The sequence below is a fragment of the Bos javanicus genome, chromosome 1, assembly GCF_032452875.1.
Source record: "Bos javanicus breed banteng chromosome 1, ARS-OSU_banteng_1.0, whole genome shotgun sequence".
Taxonomy (NCBI): domain Eukaryota; kingdom Metazoa; phylum Chordata; class Mammalia; order Artiodactyla; family Bovidae; genus Bos; species Bos javanicus.
The window spans coordinates 145741360-145760666 of NC_083868.1; the positions used below are offsets into that span (position 1 = coordinate 145741360).

The window sequence follows — 19307 nt, forward strand, 5'->3', positions numbered from 1 at the left end:
AACTTAACTCCACAGCAGTCACAGTACACTTTGTGCAGTTTCAATCCTTTTGAATTTCTTGACATTTGTCTCCTGACCCAGCACATGGCCTACCTTAGTGAATAAGCATCGGAAAGAATGCTATGTTATACAAATGCAGTTACTCAAGCTGGTTGGAGGTTTCGTCTACAGTTGCTGAGACAAGTACTGCAATCTCCCACTTTTATCGTGTATTTGTCTAATTGTCTCTATTGTCTCACCAGCTTTTGCTTCATGTACTTTGCTGCTAAGTCGCTTCAGTTGTGTCCGACTCTGTGCGACCCCATAGACAGCAGCCCAGCAGGCTCCCCCATCCCTGGGATTCTCCAGGCAAGAACACTGGAGTGGGTTGCCATTTCCTTCTCCAATGCATGAAAGTGAAAAGTCAAAGTGAAGTCGCTCAGTCGTGTCCGACTCTTATCGACCCCATGGACTGCAGCCTACCAGGCTCCTCCACCCATGGGATTTTCCAGGCAAGAGTACTGGAGTGGGGTGCCATTGCCTTCTCCGTTCATATACTTTGAAGCTCTATTATTAGGTGCCTATAAGATTGCTAAGCCTTCTTGTTGAATTGACATTTTTATCATTTGTAAATGTCTCTATTTCTGATACTAATCCTTTTCCTGAAATCTACTGATACTAATATAGCACTTTTTCTTATTTGTATTTTCATTACACATTTTTTCTAAACTTTCACCTTTATCCTGTATCTTTATACTAAAAATCTCTTATGGAGACTTCCCTGATGGTTCAGTGGTTAAGAATCCACCTTGCAATGCAGTGGCCATGGGTCAATCCCGGTTAGGGAACTTAGATCTCACATGCCACAGAGCAACTAAGCCCACACACTACAAACTGGAGAGCCCACGGCTGCAACTATTGAGCCTGCCAGCAGCAACAAAGATCCCGCATGCCACAACTAAGACCCGATGAAACCAAATAAATAAATTTTACAAAACAATAAAATAAAATAGAAATTTCTAATGGACAGCATAGCTGTGTCATGCTTTTCATCCAGCATGACAATCTCTGCCTTTTAACCAGAATGCTTAGCCCTTTACAGTTAGTACAATTATTTGAATTGGTGGTATATGTCTTACTAGTGTTTTGGGGCTGCCATAACAAAACACCACAGTATGGGTGACTTAAACAACAGAAATTAATTTTATCAGGGTTCTGGAAGCTAGAGGTCCAAGACAAGGGTATTAGCAGGGCTGCAGACAACTACCCACCTGGGTCCTCATGCGGTCTTTCCTCAGTGTGTGCTCTTGGTGTCTCTCTCTCAAGGACACCAGTCCTTCTGAATCAGGGACTCACCCTTACAACCGTATTTAACCTTATCTTCCTAAAGGCCCCACCTCCGGGTGCAGCATCATATCAATGCTACTGTGCCCAGTCTCTTAGTCGTGTCGACTCCTGCAGTCCCATGGACTGCAACCCACAAGACTCCTGTGCCCATGGAATCTTACAGGCAAGGATACTGGAGGGGTATGCCATTTTCTACTCCAGGGGATGCTCCCGACCCAGGGATCAAACCGGAGTCTTATATCTTCTGCGTTGGGAGGCAGATTCTTTACCACTAGCACTACCTGAGAAGCCTAGCATATGAACAGAGAGGGCCACAGTTCAGTACGTAAGAGTTGGGTTTAAATCTATTATCTTGTTTTCTATTTGTCCCATCTGTTATTTTTCTTCTTCTCATCCCCTTTTGAGCTGTTTTACCTACTGTCTTAGTTGACTAGCTGTACCTGTTTCTTTTTTAGTGGCTTATTATAGGGTTGACAGCAGGTTTCTTTTGCTCATCAGTCTACCTTTAAGCAATAAACCACTTCATATACAGATGGGAACCTCCCTCCACCTTTAACATCCTGTTATTGTTGCCATGTGTTTTACTTCTCCTTATGTCAGAAACACCATTATTGTTTTTTATTTTAAAAGTTAATTTTAAAGAAAAAATCTTTTAGACAAAGCAGGGAGGTCTTCTATCCTTAGCACACACCACCTGGTGCTTTTCACTCTCTGGAGATCAGTTTCCATCCAGCCTCTCTTTCCTGCACCAAACAACCGAATGCTTCTCAAAGGCAAGGCTGCTGGACAATTCCTTCAGTGCTGGTTCATCAGGACAAGGTTCTACTCTGCTTTCATTTCTATTTTCTTTGAATATAGAACTTAAGGGTTTTTTTTTTTTTTCCCTTTGACATTTTGAAGAAGTCATTTCACTGTGCTCTCCTTCTGATAAGTCATTTCTCATTCTTGTCTTTGTTGATACATAAAATGCCTCGTTTATTTTTTGGCGCTGCTGGGTCTTTGTTGCTTTTCGGGCCTTTCTCTAGTTGTGGTGAGCCAGGGCTAGCTCTAGCTGCAGCGGTGCACGAGTGTCTCATCGCAGTGGCCTCTCTTACTGTGGAGCATGGGCTCTAGGGCATGTGGGCTCGGTGGGTGTGACTTGAAGGCTCTACAGTATGGGCTTCAGCAGTTGCAGCTTCCGGGCCCTAGAGCACAGGATCAACCGGGCTCTAGAGCACAGGATCAATAGTTGTGGTGCATGGGCTTAGTTGCTCTGTGACATGTGGGATCTTCCTATATCAGGGATCAAACCTGTGTCTCCTGCATTGGCAGGTAGATTCTTTACCACTGAGATACCAGGGAAGCCTAACTTGCCTGTTTTGCTTGCTTTTAAGCTGTATTCATCCTTAGTTTTCATCATCAATTATCATGAGCCTTGAAGTGGGTTTTGCTTGGGCTTTCTGGTCTGTGATTATCCTGCTACATGTGGGTTAAGCTTCATGAATGTGAGCTTATACGTATCATATTTGGGAAAATGTCAGCCACAGTTACTTAAATATTTTGCTGCCTGCCTCCTGCCCTTCCTCCCCATTTCCTAGGACTCAGATTACACAGGGTGGACCACTCACTATTATCCTATAGGCCACTGAAGCTCCACTCATTTTTTTTATGTCTTCTGGCCACCTTCAGGGCGGTTCAGTGCCTGTCTACTCCTGGAAGACCCAAGGGCAGGTCCTGCTCCTCCATCTTCCTGAGAAATGGGGGGTGTCAGGGAACACGGGGTTGAAGGCTCACTCTGTCCTGCACCCATGAATATCCTGGCTGTGGGGCAGGCACCCGAGTCTGCCTGAAGCCACCAAAGGAGCTGCTCTGCAATGATGGCAATGTGGGTCTCAATCAGCCCCCGAGTGGTACTTTCCCATGAGGAAGCCTGGAAGTCATGTACCAATAATAGGCTCATAGAAACTAATGGGTGAATCATTTTCACTAAAGACAAGTAAGTCTGAAGTTACCAGTATCACCCTAACCTTGAGTGAGAAAGGAGGGTCTGTAGAACAGCAGCAGAAATTCCAAGTGAAAAACGCAACCTTGAGGTGCATTTTTCCAAGTGAAAAACGCAACCAATGTCAAGACTGGCTGCCCCAGGGCACCTAGGAAGTTTCCTGAGCTCTCCAGGGCTGCATCTGTAGCTTCCAACGTGGACACTTCCAAGGGCAGTTCCTGTGATCCTGCTGCAACCCAGATGCCTTATGGAGAAGAGAAGAACTCAGATGCCCCCTCCTGACAAGCAGGGAGAAAGCCGAGCCAGGAGCTTGGAGGCTGACAACACCAAGCAAGTCAAGCAATGTCCCTCCCAGTCCCCTTTGACTTTCTGGCCTTCATGTCCCCTTGTCTTATGCTTCTAACCCTTTTTTTTTTTAAACAACGGGAGTCATAAATAAAACTTTTTACTGCAGATGGAGAGATGAAACTAAATCAAGCCAGCCAATTAACCTGTAATTAGTTGCTGAGAGCTGAGAGAATGAGGAAGCCACAGTTGATGGCATCAGTTTTTAGACATTTTTATTACCGGAAAAAAATTCAGATCTAGGTATCAACATTGGTTATGCTCAGTAAGGAAAGTACTTTCTTGGAGGTACATTTTTATTATGCGTTAAGCACTTTTGGTTAGAGAATCCCTCAAAGGGTCAGATCTGGTTTATGTCCTGGTGAACATTCAGATTTTGCTCCTGATAACCAAAAGAAAAGCAGTGTGAATCAAGACCCATTAATCCTTCACCCAGGATACAGAACTTGATTTTTAATCAGCCTGAGGCAAGTATTTCTCCCTCAGATAACTAGAGTGCCTCCTGCTTATCCTGTGCAGCTCCTCTCTCCCTGAGGCTGAGGGGTGGTGGTCCAGTGTCCACCACGGGGCATGAAGGACCCGAGTCCGTGACTGCTCCCAGGACAAGACAAGGGCACTACGTGCCTCTGCCCAGGGGCTGGATCTGGGTACTAAGGTAACGGGTGAGATAGGTGGCTTCCATTGTTTCAGTATAAAGGTGGAGTTCTTTTCAGGAAGCTTAGTGTTTTGTCCAGTGACCCAGTCACGCCTGGCAGTGTCCACTGCCAGCCCAAACTGGTAAACCACCGTCTGCTGCGGGAACAAGAGCAGAGTGGACAGATCCCAAAGGGTCCAGCACAGCACCTTCAGCAACATAAACACTCCTTTAAAAGTGCCTGCAGAGAGTGCTGACATTCAACCAGCACAGCTAAACACCACTAGGTGCCAGCCGGGCGGTTGGCAGAGCAGCAGGACCTGCCTGCCTACCTGTGCCCAGGCCCTGCAAGGCTTGAAGCAGGAGGACCACCACCTGGGGTAGTTGGGGGGAGGGGTAATGGGGCAGCTCAGGAAAAGGCTCCTCGCAGGTGAGCCCCAGACAGACGTCAGGGACAGCACTGGGGGTCCCAGGACCGGAGGGAGCAAGGCCACAGGGGGCAAGCCTCTGGGAGACCTTCAGGGTTCCCGGCAGGAATGGTGGGAGCAGGGAGGCATCCAGGTGTCTCTGGCTGTCTGAGGGAGAGCACTTGGCTGGGGGAGCGTGGCTGGGGCTGCCATTAGAAGGGGAGGTGGCACCTCTATGGGTCGCTCCAGCCCTGGGGTGGGCGAGAAGCAGGTGGGGCCCAGGGGTGACACCAGGCCTGGTTCCGGCCCTCATCAAAGCTCTGTGCCTTCACAGCCACACTCCTAGGGGCCCTGCGCAGGTGAGCTGCCCATCCTCGGAGGTCAGAAGCAATTCCAGGACTCAGACTTTCCAACCTGAGCCCGAAGTCCACGCACGCCAGACCAGAGGCATTTAGAAGCCAGAGGAGAACTGAGAGGCAGCACCCTGGAGGGGGCATGAGGGTCGACCCCATGTGGGGCCACTCACGACCCCTCACCCTGAGTTAGCTCAGGTTCCTGCTCTTCTCATTAGGAGACAACTCTAATCTCGAGGTAGCCATGCTGGCGCCCCACAAGCTGGCTGAACCTCGACCTGGGGTGGGGCCAGCGTACAGCATCTGGCTCTCCTCTGAGCAGCCCCGGACACTCACCGATTCTGGTCCCCAATCCCAGACAGCCCAACCGGCCTCGGTGAACAGCAAGGCCCAGCCTCTCCTGCGAGGGTGATGAGACTAGCACGTCCCTCAGCCAGAGAGAGGCAGGGCGAGCCGGCTCTCGTCAGCGCGCAGCAGGATGTGTACAAGGCATAGCCGCTGGTCTCCCGAACTCAGCGGTTGGTCAGGAAAGCTCCCAGCCCTACCCACAGCTAGGCCAGGTACCGCTCCAGGCGGTTCCACGAACGCAATGCGCTGTATCCAGCGTCAAGGTTCATCCGGTGGCTCCCCTCACCAGTGCTCCTCTAGCCAGAAATTGCTCCACCAGCTGGAAATCAAGTCTGAAGGCCTCACCTCCACAGCAGGCCCCGCCCCGCCCCGCCCCAACCTCCCCTGGAACTCGCGAGACCAGCACCCCACTACCCACCCAGGCACCCACAGGCGGGCTCTCAAGGGTGGCCAGTGAGGGCGCTCTCGGGGTGCAGACGGGAGAAGCGCCCGAGGGTCCAGATGGGGAAGACGTTTCTGTAGCTAGTGTAGCTGATGGCACAGGACTTGTTGAAGACCCCACTGATGTTCTCCTGAAAGGACAAGGGTTAACACAGCGGCTCCACTAGGTGGAGGACAGCTCCCTGAACCAGACCCTGACCTCAGCAGGCGGGCTTACCACCCCCCACCTCTAGGACCCCAGGCCCTGCAGCAACCCTCAGCCTGGGCCACCAGCCCCTTGCAGGCGCGTCACCCTCCCCTGATCGCATGACCCCATGCCCTCCCACCCTTCCTTTTCAGTGAGAGGCCACCAACCCTGCCACCAGCCAGTGCTTCATGTGCACCAGCCCTGGCCATCAGGACCTGCCACCATCACAGACCTGCTTCCAACCCTGGTGATATTTGTGACGCCCAAACCCCCCAGGTGAAACCCCGCCCACAGGCCATGAGGGGCATGGGGCCCTGTTGTGGGGGGAGCCACACGTACCTGGGGCCAGTCCCCATTGGGCAGCTGCTTTTCAAGCAGGTAGCTGACTCCTCTCTCCAGGGCCGCCACGTCAGGGTGCCTGGGGGAGAGGGGCACTGAACACTCCCACCACCCCCCTGCATGAGACCCCCTCTAGCTGGGTCCTCAGGCTCACGCAGCCAAGCACGGACAAGGATGAGAAACGCTGCCTGATGATGGACACCCTGAACCTCCAGGCCTGCTGGGAAGTCAGTCCTCCAGACATCCTGAGGAGCGGGAATGCCACTGGGATGGAGACAAAGGGGCAGGAGGACAGCCCACCTGTGGCCAAGAGAGCTGTCCCTGCCATGAGCAGTGCTCTCCCGTCCACCTGGCCAGAGGTCCTCAGGGGCCTAACCTTGCTCGCTGCAGGATGAGGCACCAGGAGGCGCGATGGCTCAGGTCAGGGTGCAACCTGTCTGCCCCTGCCCACATCCTTGGCCTTCCTCTGAGGGGTTTAGGGAGGCTTCCCAATGGCCCCAAATCCAACAGGGGGCACAGACTGGGGCACCACGTACACGTCTGTGTGCATGACTCTGCGTGTGCGTGTCATGTTTGCATGCCTGAATATGTTTGTGACGCAGAGCTGCTGCAGGTGCTGCCACACAGTCATGCCCTGACAGCCTGTGCCCTGGCTGACCTTGTTCAGAGGCCTTTTGCAGGACCCACCACCTGGCCCTGTGAACCTGTCACCTATGAAGGTGGCCCATAGGTCTCCCCCTCCTTCCGCTGCCGTGCCCACCCTGGCTGCTGGCTCACTGTCCTTCCTCCGCCCGACCCTGTGGCTCTGGGACAGGCCTCAAGCCCCCACCTGACAGCCATCAGCCCCATCAGGGCCCAGCACGTGTTGTGGATCTGGGACTGGGCACTCTGCACATAGCGACGCTGCTTGCAGGACTCGAAGTCCTCCCCCCAGCCTCCGTCTGCCATCTGTCGGGACAGCAGGAAGTCACAGGCCCGGGAGATCTCCGCACAGGCAACCCTGCAGAGACAGAAGATGCAGGGCCATCACTCTGGACAGGATCCCTGCCCCTCCTCACCCTGGCTGGGCTTCCTTGGGTAACGGAGACAGGGGTGTGGGCCCCCTGCACTCAGCGTGCCAGAGGGGAGGTGAAAGGGACAGAGGTACCAGCATCACAGGATTGGGGAGATGACCAGACAACTGCAGATGGGCTCCCGCACATGACACAACCCAGCCTGGCCAGCCTCCTGGCCTGTGGCTGCTCCTGCTCCAGCCCAGGTGTAGGACTTGGGTGGGGCAGGTGAGCTGGGGGAGGGCAGAGGGCCGAAAGCTTCCTGCCCCACACGAGCAAGGAGGCTCTACAGAGCAGTGAGGCACAGCACCTCATACATTTTTCTGGAAAACTGATCTTCTCTCAGTGTTTAAAAGCATGTAAAAACAACCCCAAAGTCAAACATCAGAGGGAGAAACCCTCCAGCAGAGTATTATGCTGAGAAGACCCCCTCCAACCACAGGGCAAATGCCTGCACTCACCCATTATGGTAGGTGTGCCCCATGCAGGCGAAGGCTTCCAGCCCAAACCAGGCACCGTATGTGAAGCACACACCCCAGGAGCTGGAGGAAGACAAGGGGGAACAGCCCGATCCCTGAGTTCTCAGCAGGGTGCCAGACAACAGGCTGCAGGCACACCCCCAGCACCCTCTGGTGTGCAGGGAGGGGCTGCATCTGTTTCCAAGGAAAACATCCATAAGCCTTCAACATGGAGACAGACCCGCCCAACCTGGCCTCCACAGACGGCTCCACAAGCTGGATCCAAGCCCAGAGGAAGTGGGTGAGGAGCCATCAGGCCACCAAGTCCTTCCAACGCCCTTGGCTTCACTGCCCAGCAAAACACTGAGCAGTGACTGTGGGGGAAGGCCCAGGTGCATGTCCAGAGACTTCTGGGCAGCACAGTGCCCCCCTCCCACCCCTGCCCCTGGCATCTGCACCCACCAGCAGCACTCACCCTTCCCAGGAGCCATCAGGCCTCTGCTTCTGCCGACAGAACTGCAAGCCCTGCTCAAGGGTCTCCCTGCAACACAGTGGGACATTGCGGTGTCCATTCCAGCAAAGCAGCAGTGCACCAGCAGCCCTCACCCCGCACTCTACCGCCTCAGAAGAAAGAACATCAGTCAGTCAGTTCATCGCTCAGTCGTGTTGACTCTTTGCGACCCCATGGACTGCAGCACACCAGGCTGCTGTCCATCACCAGCTCCCGGAGCTTGCTCAAACTCATGTCCATCAAGTCGGTGATGCCATCCAACCATCTCATCCTCTGTCATCCCCTTCTCCTCCTGCCTTCAGTCTTTCCCAGCATCAGGGTCTTTTCCAATGAGTCAGTTCTTCTCATCAAGTAGCCAAAGTATTGGAGTTTCAGCTTAAGCATCACTCCTTCCAATGAATATTCAGGACTGATTTCCTTTAGGATTGAATGGTTGGATCTCTTTGCAGTCCAAGGGACTATTAAGAATCTTCTCCAACACCACAGTTCAAAAGCATTAATTCTTCGGTGCTCAGCTTTCTTTATGGTCCAGCTCTCACATCCATATATGACTACTGGAAAAATCATAGCTTTGACTAGACGGATATTTGTCAGCAAAGTAATGTCTCTGCTTTTTAATATGCTGTCTAGGTTGGTCATGGCTTTTCTTCCAAGGAGCAAGCATCTTTTAATCACATGGCTGCAGTCACCATCTGCAGTGATTTTGGAGCCCAGAGTTTCACATGACATACTCTGCATATAAGTTAAATGAGCAAGCTGACAATATACAGCCTTGACGTACTCCCTTCCCAATTTGGAACCAGTCCATTATTCCATGTCTGGTTCTAACTGTTGCTTCTTGACCTGCATACAGATTTCTCAGGAGGCACATAAGGTGGTCTGGTATTCCCATCTCTTGAAGAATTTTCCACAGTTTGTTGTGATCCACACAGTCAAAGGCTTTGGCATAATCAATAAAGCAGAAGTAAATGTTTTTCTGGAACTCTTTCTTTTTCAGTGATCCAACAATGTTGGCAATTTGATCTCTGGTTCCTCTGCCTTTTCTAAATCCAGCTTGAACATCTGGAAGTTCACGATACATATACTATTGAAGCCTGGCTTGGAGAATTTTGAGCATTACTTTGCTAGCATGTGAGTTGAGTGCAATTGTGTAGTCTGAGCATTCTTTGGCATTGCCTTTCTTTGAGATTGGAATGAAATCTGACCTTTTCCAGTCCTGTGTCCACTGCTCAGTTTTTCAAATTTGCTGGCATACTGAGTGCAGCACTTTCACAGCATCATCTTTTAAGATCTGAAATAGCTTAGCTGGAATTCCATCACCTCCACTAGCTTTGTTCATAGTGATGCTTCCTAAGGCCCACTTGACTTTGCATTCTAAGATGTCTGGCTCTAGCTGAGTGATCACACCACTGTGGTTTTCTGGGTCATTAAGATCTTTTTATATAGTTCTTCTGTGTACCTCTTCTTAATATCTTCTGCTTCTGTTAGGTCCATACCATTTCTGTCCTTTATTGTGCCCAATATGAGCATGATCTCCCTTAAAATACATAAAATAAGTATGAGCATGATCTTCCTTAAAATATGTAAAGACAAATGGTTCATAGAGGAGATATAAGGCTGAAGAAACAGTAATCACAGGTCACAGGAGGAGAGTGAAGAGGCAGATAAAGGAGGAAATGAAGGAGAGAAAACCTCAAGGACAAGCCCATAAGAGAAGCAGCTACAAAGGGGATCAGTGTCACCAAAAACAGGGTCAGTGATATAGATAGGTTTAAGTCACACAAATGAAATTTTCTAAGTAAACATAAAGTGAGAGAGAAAATGATACATTCAGAGGGCAGAGAAGATCCATCACAGGCCTAACTGATACTTCTGAAGAAGACCGGGTTCTCTGAAAAGGCTAGAGGTGAAGGTACGCATACAGCCTCAGGATGACCCAGCCCCCACAATGCTCACTTGCCCCCAGGCACTCAGCCCATGTCATCCTTGAGCCGTGGCCCATAACCTGCATGTAGCCAGCTGACCCTGCAAGCTGACGGCCACTGCCTCCAGCTCCCCTTGACTGGCGGATGGACTCCTGGCACTACTGGACCCACCCTTGCTGGCTGTCATGGAGCCACTGTACAGAGGCCCACGTGGCAGGAGCTCAAGGGTGGCTCCAGCCAGCAGTCAGCAAGGACATGGGGCCTGCGGCCAACAACCCACAGGGGATGGAAACAGGCTAACAACCACACGCATTTGGGGCAGACCCCAGTTGAGGCTCAGGTGAGGCCCCCGCACTGCCAGCATCCCGACGGCCACCTAGGGAAATCCAGAGCAGGGGCCCTGGCTCAGCCGTGCCTAGACTCCTGACCCACAGAAACTGCGAGGTGATAGACGTGTGTTGCTTTGGGCGACCAAGTCTGTCATAATACTGTCACCCAGCAAGAGATACTAGTACAAAGGATGAAGGAACAAATAAAAAACTTCAGCAATGAAAAGAGTGGTATGACTCTAGTTTTAGCAGAAATTAAAAAGTGAAAAAAAGAAAAACACATACATTTGGAAACTTAGACAAAATGTACAAATCAGAATATTAACTTATCAAAACTGCCTCAAGAGTAAAGGACCTGAATAGTCCTACAACTACTAAAGATGTGCATAAAAAACAAACTTTGCCCAGGTCTAGACATTTCATAAGTGAATTCTACTAAATCACCAAGAGCAATCATTCTAATCTTACACAAACTCTTCTAGGGAATACAAAGAGGAAGGAATGTTTTCCCTGGTTCATTCTGGGAGCTCAGTGTAAGCTTCTCAATCAGCCAGATAAGAGTGATGTGGTAAAGCAAAAACTTCAGGCTGTTCATTACTGGACACAGATGCAAGCTTCCAAATGTCATTCTTAATGGAGAAATATTAGAAGCATTGTCCTTCAAAAGCAGGAAATACAACAAAGATGCCACTATTACCAGTTCTGCTAAGCAAAATATTAAAGGTCTCAGCCAGGGCAATGAAACAAGAAAATGGACTACAGGCCTATGGATTGAAAGGAAAAATATGTCATTTGTAAGCTTTCTTAAGAGAAAACCCAAAAGAATCTATAAGCAATTATTCAGAACAGAAAGAGTTGTCTAGATGGATTCACTGGTGAATTCTACCAAATATTTGAGGAAGAAATTATACCATCTCTACAATCTCTTCCAAAGACCAGAACAGGGAATTCTGCCTTATTCATTTGATGAGCACAGCATACTAAAAACAGATAAGGACATTATAAGAAAGGAAAACTATAGATCAGTATCTCTCAGTAGCACAGGCATTAAAAAATCCTCAATAAAATATTAGCAAATCCAATCCAATCATGTATGAAAAGAATAACATATCACAAGTGAGATTTATCCCAGGTATGAAACAACTGGTTCAACACTGAAAAATCTAATAATGCAATCTATCAAATCAATAGGCTAAAGAAGAAGAGAAATCACATGACCAAAAAAACAGCTATAGAAGAAATATTTACCAAAATCTAACACTTACTCGTGATAAGAAAAAAAAAAAACTTTCAGCAAGCTAGGGACAGAAAGGAAGTTCCTCAAGTTCCTCAACTTGATAAAGGGCAGCCACAAAAACCTATAGCTAATATTATATTTAGTGGTGAGAAACTAGATGCTTTCCTGCCAAATCAGGAACAAGAATGTCCACTCTCAGCACTCCTATTCAACTTCATATGGGAAGTCCTAGCTAAAGCAATAGGACAAGAAAAGGAAATAAAAGGTATACATATTGGGGATGAAGAAATAAAACTGTCTTTGTTCACAGATTACCTGATTATTTACATAGAAAATCCCAAAGACTCAACCAAAAAACTCCTGGAACTACTAAATAATTACAGCAAGGTTGCAGGATACAAGATTAATATACAATAGACAACTGTTTTTCTACCACAATGAACAATTCGATTCTGAAATTAAAATCACAATACCCATTATGTTAGCACCAAAAAATTTTTAATGCAAAGAGTGAATCTGAATGTAAACTGTGGACTTGGGATGACAATAATGTGTCGATACTGGTTCATCAATTGTAAATTAAAAAAAGATGTACCAAATTAATGCAGGATATCAATAACAGGGAAACAAGGTGGGAGGGAAGTGGCTAAACAGGAACCCTCTATGCAATCTTTCTGTAAACCTAAGACTGCTATATAAGCCAAAGTATATTAAAAACTTCATTAAAGTTTAGCAAACTGTCTAGTTAGAAGATCAATATCAAAATCAATTGCAGATGATCCTGGAAAGATGGCAGGGCAGGCAGCACAGGAGTCCCTCTCCCACCAGGAGGACAGCTGCACTGGCAGAATGTGTCCAACATGACTATTCTGGAAGCCTGCCAACTGTTGAAGGACTGGAGGGTAACTGTTCTCAGCTCTTAGCACAGAAGCACTACCCATCCCTTACCCCAGGGCCCAGCGGGCAGCTATGCATGTGCCTTGGAGCATCTGCAAGACCCAGGGTGGGCTTCCCTGGTGGCTCAGACAGTAAGAGTCTGCCTGCGATGAGGGAGACCTGGGTTCGATCCCTGGGTTGGGAAGATCTCCTAGAGGAGGGCATAACAACCCACTCCAGTATTCCTGCCTGGAGAATCCCCGTGGATTGAGGAGCCTGGCAGACTACAGTCCATGGGGTTGCACAGAGTTAGACACAACTGAGCAACTAAGCACAGCACAGCACAAGAGAGTTTCCTCCTATGTGGGAGGACTTACTGCAACTTCTTATTTCTCAAACTTTGATCATAGACTATTGGAGAATTATGATTAACATTATCATTAATTTTAAACAAGAAAGACTATTGTGTATTGATATTTTGGGTTAGCAGTTCACAAACTTTATCTATGAATCATCTGGGATGTTATGTAAATGCAGGCTGTGGCTTAGCAGGTCTAGGACAGGCCCAAGTGGACAGATCCATTTCAAAGAGCACCGAGAGACTGGGATGTGTGTCCTACGCTGTGATTAGGGACATAACACTTGAAAGGGCCTGGGCACAATGTGCTACCTGTGCCAGTGCCTCTCCTCCTAGCGGGCCTGGATTTCCTGGCTGTTTGACAAGCCTACCTTAAAAAGTGCTGGTGGAGCCCCACTGAGGTGCAGCCCAACCCATCTGACCTTTAACCTATTCCTGTTTTCTCCCCACTTCAATATCCTTTTTCTTTATGGTGAAGGACTTCATTCTTCTTTGGCCTAGCAAAGATACAAGTACCTGTGTTTTTAGATTTTTTTTTTAAGAAGTTTTATTGAGATATAATTGACATATGATATATTACTTGAAGTATTTAATTTAGTAAGTTCTACGACATGCATACACTTGAGAAAGCATCGTCATACTCAGGACAATGGACAAACCATCCTCCTAATGTGTCCTTACGCTCCTGATGCTCCCTCCACCCTCTGGAAACCAATGATCTGCTTCCATTACAAAGATCAATCTGTCTTTTCTATAGTTCTAAAGAAAAAGAATCATAAGCATGTAAAATAAAGAAAATATATATTATCTATATCTATATAAAGAAATAGTGTACACCTTCAATTTTATCCATAATTTATAGATAGATTTGTTACAGATTCATTTGTCTATATATAAGTAATAGTTTCATAAAGTACAAAATAGAATGCATACATGGCATATACTGAAAACAAGAAACACATGTCCATTTATTAAACTTTTCTTTCAGTTAGTTCCATGGTTTTACATGCAAAGATACAGGCTGTAATGTACACTGTATTTCTTCTAAGGAATGACTCCACATGTTTGAAAATCACCATTCTCATAGGTCAGCAAATTGAGTAACAAAGGGCTGTGCACCAAACAGGCCAGCACAGCCACACCACCCGTCCTGTTCTGCAAATACAGTTGTAACTCCTCAAAGCCAGGTGCAACCTAGGCCCCTGCTTTGCTGCCTTGTCTTTTCAGATTTCAGCCAGGGAGCAATCTTATAACTACTTGCAAGGCTGGTAATTCTGGTGAAGTTTTCAAAGACAGTCACAGCTTATAGTTGAAGCTGCCACCAGTTCAGAAGTTTTTCTCCCATCTTTCAAATCTTTATTCTGCCTACTCAACTCAGAGAGCAATCCCCTTCAGCAGCTATGTGGGGATCCTGCATCCCTGCCTGTTTGGTCCTTCCCACTCTAGCAAACAATGCCAGGATGAACCCGTAGACACAAGGGAATCTCATAATGTAATTTTCAAAAAGCATATGGTTTATTTTAACTGTATTATGTAGAAAGAGTTCACAATCATTTGCTGTAGTTCACAGGCAATTATGCTATCCTCTAAGAGTGACAACTGGCTTCCCAGGTGAAGTGGTAAAGAATCTGCCTACCAATGCAGGAGATGCAAGAGACATGGGCTTGTCCCGAGGGTCGGGACGATTCCTTGGAGGAGGATATGGTGTTGCCGCTCCAGTATTCTCATCTGGAAAAACCCATGGACAGAGGAGCCTGGCAGGCTATCCTGCCAGGATAAAAAAAAAAAAAAAGAGTCGAACACAACTAAGCAACTGAGCGCACACACACACACTCAAGAGTGACAACTGCCTTGCATCCTTTCTAGATAAGCTTTGTAAGTTTTTGAAATTGAGAAAATAACATTTGAACTAATAAAGTTGAAACGACAGCATTTAAAAAAGAGGCTTTTCAAAGAAAATACAAACTGCCTATAGCAAGTTCCCTTGCCAAAACTGATTTGCAAAAGAGCTAAGCTTGTTCCTTTGTTTACAAAACTACAAGAAATAATACGGATGAAAAACGTGGACTATATAGGAGAAGTCGGATGTATGTTTTCAGTAGAAGGCATGAGGGATAAATATGCATTTTCGTTCAAGGAAAAAAGAAAGTAATTTTGTTCTAAGGTAAAATGATTGTTCCAGAATAAAAAACAAAAAAGGACAAAACCTTAAGTATGTAAAAAGGTATAGGTTTATAGAAAAGGAATCTTAAGAAAGGAATTTTATGTTTAGTCAAGTCAACTAAGATTAGAATGGATTTTATGCTAGTTTTTTAAAAAGGAAGAATTTTAATATTAAAATCACAGTGGTACAAAATTAGGATTTGTTTTTCTTTGTTAAAAGGATATTTTTCTTAGATTGTTGGTCTGATCTTAATAAGAAAGATTTTTGTTTACCTTTAATATGCCTAGGAAACTAAAATTCTATGATTTGTCTTTATCAGGTCTTTGATTACTTAAGAAAACTGAGTCTTCTCTATTAAAAGAAAGAAAAAAAATTTTTTAACAAATATCTAACTTTCATTATGTGTTAAATTTCATGGGAAATATTGTTAAATAAGAAGTGAGGCTGAACTTTTTTTTAGGGAATATTTATATGGAAATTGTTAATATAAATATTCCAAAAAACACAGGCTTTCTTGGTGGCTCAGCAGTAAAGAATCCGCCTGCAATGCATGAGACACAGGTTTGATCCCTGAGTTGGGAAAATCCCCTGGAGAAGGAAAAGGCAACCCAGTCCAGTATTCTTGGCTGGGAAATCCCATGGACAGAGGAGCCTGGCAGGCTATGGTCTATGGGGTCACAAAAGAGTCATACGTGACTTAGCAACTAAACAACAATCAGAAATCATGAAATTCCCAAAAATCTGGTATGCCTTGATATAATGTCATCAGTCATAATACCAATTATTGTCATTTACAAACAGTTATTATTATTTAAAAATAGTTATTGTTTTACTTTGCGGCTTTTGCAAAAATATTCCTGCAAAAGCGCTTCATCTTCAAAGAGATTCATGGAAAAGGCTCTGACAAGTCCTCTAGAATGAAGGTTTCTGATAAGTTTAGGATCAAAACACTGAATTGGGTAAAAATTTCCAGAACTCTGGCAGAAAACTGGTGAATTCATAAAACTGATAACAAAAGATCAAGATCAACAAGCATTAATCACTGGAGACTAAATGAACTGATGAAGGTAATTATAATTTTTATAACTTAATTTAAAACATTGCTTATTCTTTATCATTTCATTTTCTAAATTTAAAGAACCCCTTTTCTTCTCTTTTAAGCTATCTTTAACTTACAGCAATTTGGTAAACAGTTATCTTTTTCTCCCAATCTGGTCCCCCCAGATCGATTCTAAAACTCCTATTAAACATTCTAATTTTTCATAACAATACATATTTGTGAAAGTTCAATACAAATCTGTTCCAGTAACAGGCCATAACTGGACAATTCCTTGGCTTGGCCTCTTAGCCTAAAGAGACGCTGAAGGTCTAATCTGAGATTCCTCATGAAAAGCTTCAGCAAAACAGATTTTAAAAAGCTTACATGGTCAGTCACTATTCCAGTTACACTTACATAAATAATCAGGACAAGTTTATTGAAAGTGGACTTGGGTATCTTTGACAGAAACAGAGGTTACTATGGATAGAAAAACTATTCTTCAACAACACACCATTATGTACATTAGATGGGAATACCAGATCACCTGACCTGCCTCTTGAGAAATCTGTATTCAGGTCAGGAAGAACTGCATACAATTAGAACTGGACATGGAACAACAGACTGGTTCCAAATTGGGAAAGGAGTACATCAAGGGTGTATATTGTCACCCTGTTTATTTAACTTATAGGCAGAGTACATCATGAGAAACGCTGGGCTGGAAGAAGCACAAGCTGGAATCAACATTGCCAGGAGAAATATCAATCACCTCAGATATGCAGATGACACCACCCTTATGGCAGAAAGTGAAGAAGAACTGAAGAGCCTCTTGATGAAAGAGAAAGAGGGGAGTGAAAAAGGTGGCTTAAAGCTCAACATTCAGAAAACTAAGATCATGGCATCCGGTCCCATCACTTCATGGCAAATAGATGGGGAAACAGTGGAAACAGTGGCTGACTTTATTTTCTTGGGCTCCAATATCAATGCAGATGGTAACTGCAGCCATAAAATTAAAAGACACTTGTCCCTTGGAAGAAAAGTTATGACCAACTTAGCATATTTAAAAGCAGAGACATTACTTTGTCAACAAAGGTCCATCTAGTCAAGGCTATGGTTTTTCCAGTAGTCATGTATGGATGTTAGAGTTGGACTATAAAGAAAGCTGAGCGCCAAAGAATTGATGCTTTTGAAGTGTGGTGTTGGAGAAGACTCTTGAGAGTCCCTTGGACTGCAAGGAGATCCAACCAGTCCATCCTAAAGGAGATCAGTCCTGGGTATTCATTGGAGGGACTGATGTTGAAGCTGAAAGTCCAATAACTTGGCCACCTGATGCAAAGAACTGACTCATTGGAAAAGACCCTGATTCTGGGAAAGATTGAGGGCAGGAGAAGGGGATGACAGAGGATGAAATGATTGGATGGCATCACCAACTCAATGGACATGAGCTTGGGTAAACTCCAGGAGTTGGTAATGGACAGGGAGGCCTGGCATGCTGCAGTCCATGGGGTCACAAGGAGTTGGACAGGACTGAGTGACTGAACTGAACTGAACTGATGTACATTAGATGCTAGCATCATTAACTGTCTTTGAAGTTTGTTTTCTCAGTGTACACTGGACTGAATCCTGAATTCTTCTAATTTCTTCCTGTATGTGGATAGAACTCTTCAAACTAACACTTCCAATTTTCTTCCATCTTTTGAGTTCACTACAAAACGAATGCTGCCCTTTTCCCAAACCTTGCAAGCAAAAGCTGGACAACTTGATACAAACTTCAACAGCTCATGAGAGGACAGTCTTCATGCTTGTTGCTATGTGGCCACTCAGAAAGATCACCAGAGACTCACACTGAGAACCAGGACTATCCTATCTGATTGCCACGCCTGTCCTCACTTCATCTGACAATGCTTTGAACCCAACACCCAGAAATTGTCTCAACTGGCTGCTCCCCAAACTCAGAAACTGAAATTATAATTTGCTTTAACTATTACTCATTGCTTTCTTTTGTTTCCACAGAAATGCTTCTCACTGAATTACCTGATGGCTCAGATCATATAAAGGACTGATTTAGGTGGAAGCACGTGTGCAGTACTGCCTCCTGAAGTAAAGCCCCCGTGTGCCTTTCCTACTGAGGAACGCTGAGGATGTGCAGTTGCTGACACACTATATGTGTTACATAAACAACGTTTAAAGTTTTTGAAGGTTGAGTCAGAAAGCTAATACCTGAATCTGGTGATAACCCATTTGATTTACTTAACTGATGAAATTTTGGCTCTGGGAAATTTTTCAATCTTGACTGTTGTTCTTTTTATAGTTATCACATTAAACTCTCAATGGTTTTAAATGTCTATCAGCAGCCACTCACATGCCAAATGCTAGCCTCAGAATGAGACAACTGGATGAAATCTGCAATAACAACGTGAATGATGAATATCCTGAGTACATGGCCCTCCCATCTGTCAATTCAACTAATGAGAAAAGAGATACCAACGGTAGAGACAAAGAATAATGTGACCCTGGCTGGTGATCCTCTCAGCCAGCCAAGACAGTGACCAAAAACCTGAGTGCAGCCTTGAAAATTCCCCAAGCAGACAAAACCAGCTCAATCATACACACAAAGGCTAATTTAGCTTATTTTGCAAGACTAACTTGACCTGGGTCATTTCTTGTTTACACCTCTGGAAATCATAAAGAAAACTGCTTCTCAACCTTGATACAAAGTAAACACTTAAAATTTTAATACTGTAAACCAATCATTGTGAAGAATAAACGTTCTGTTTTCTCACAATATAAGCTGCTTTATAACAATATATACCCAACTCTCATTCAGAGTTTTGGTTTGAGCGCTCTTGGTTTGCAAACTGTTTTTTTGGTGGTGTGTGCATGATAAATTGTTACTAATTACTGCTTCAACGATTCTTTGGTTTCCCTTTAGCTATTTAACAAAATAAAAACCTTTGACAAAATCCTGAACAAAATACTTACCAAGTCCAACAATCTAGA

General features: G+C 45.6%; 1 protein-coding gene and 1 long non-coding RNA gene across 4 annotated transcripts in view; one reads left to right on the top strand and one right to left on the bottom strand.

Moving 5' to 3' along the window:
* Positions 1-3850: 3850 nt before the first annotated feature.
* Positions 3851-19307, bottom strand: part of LSS (lanosterol synthase) — a 30499-nt gene continuing 15042 nt past the window's right edge. For 2 of the 3 annotated variants that reach the window (XM_061424145.1, XM_061424151.1), the window contains exons 18-22: positions 8347-8412; positions 7875-7955; positions 7191-7361; positions 6362-6440; positions 3851-5966 (exon numbers count right to left, since the gene is read on the bottom strand). In XM_061424145.1, coding sequence (XP_061280129.1) covers positions 5835-5966; positions 6362-6440; positions 7191-7361; positions 7875-7955; positions 8347-8412 — 529 coding nt within the window. In that variant the 3' untranslated portion in view covers positions 3851-5834. The other variant, XM_061424156.1, reaches the window with a different exon arrangement.
* Positions 6180-18784, top strand: LOC133251587 (uncharacterized). Its single transcript, XR_009737697.1, has 2 exons — positions 6180-6298; positions 18321-18784. It is a non-coding gene; the product is annotated as an uncharacterized LOC133251587 (long non-coding RNA).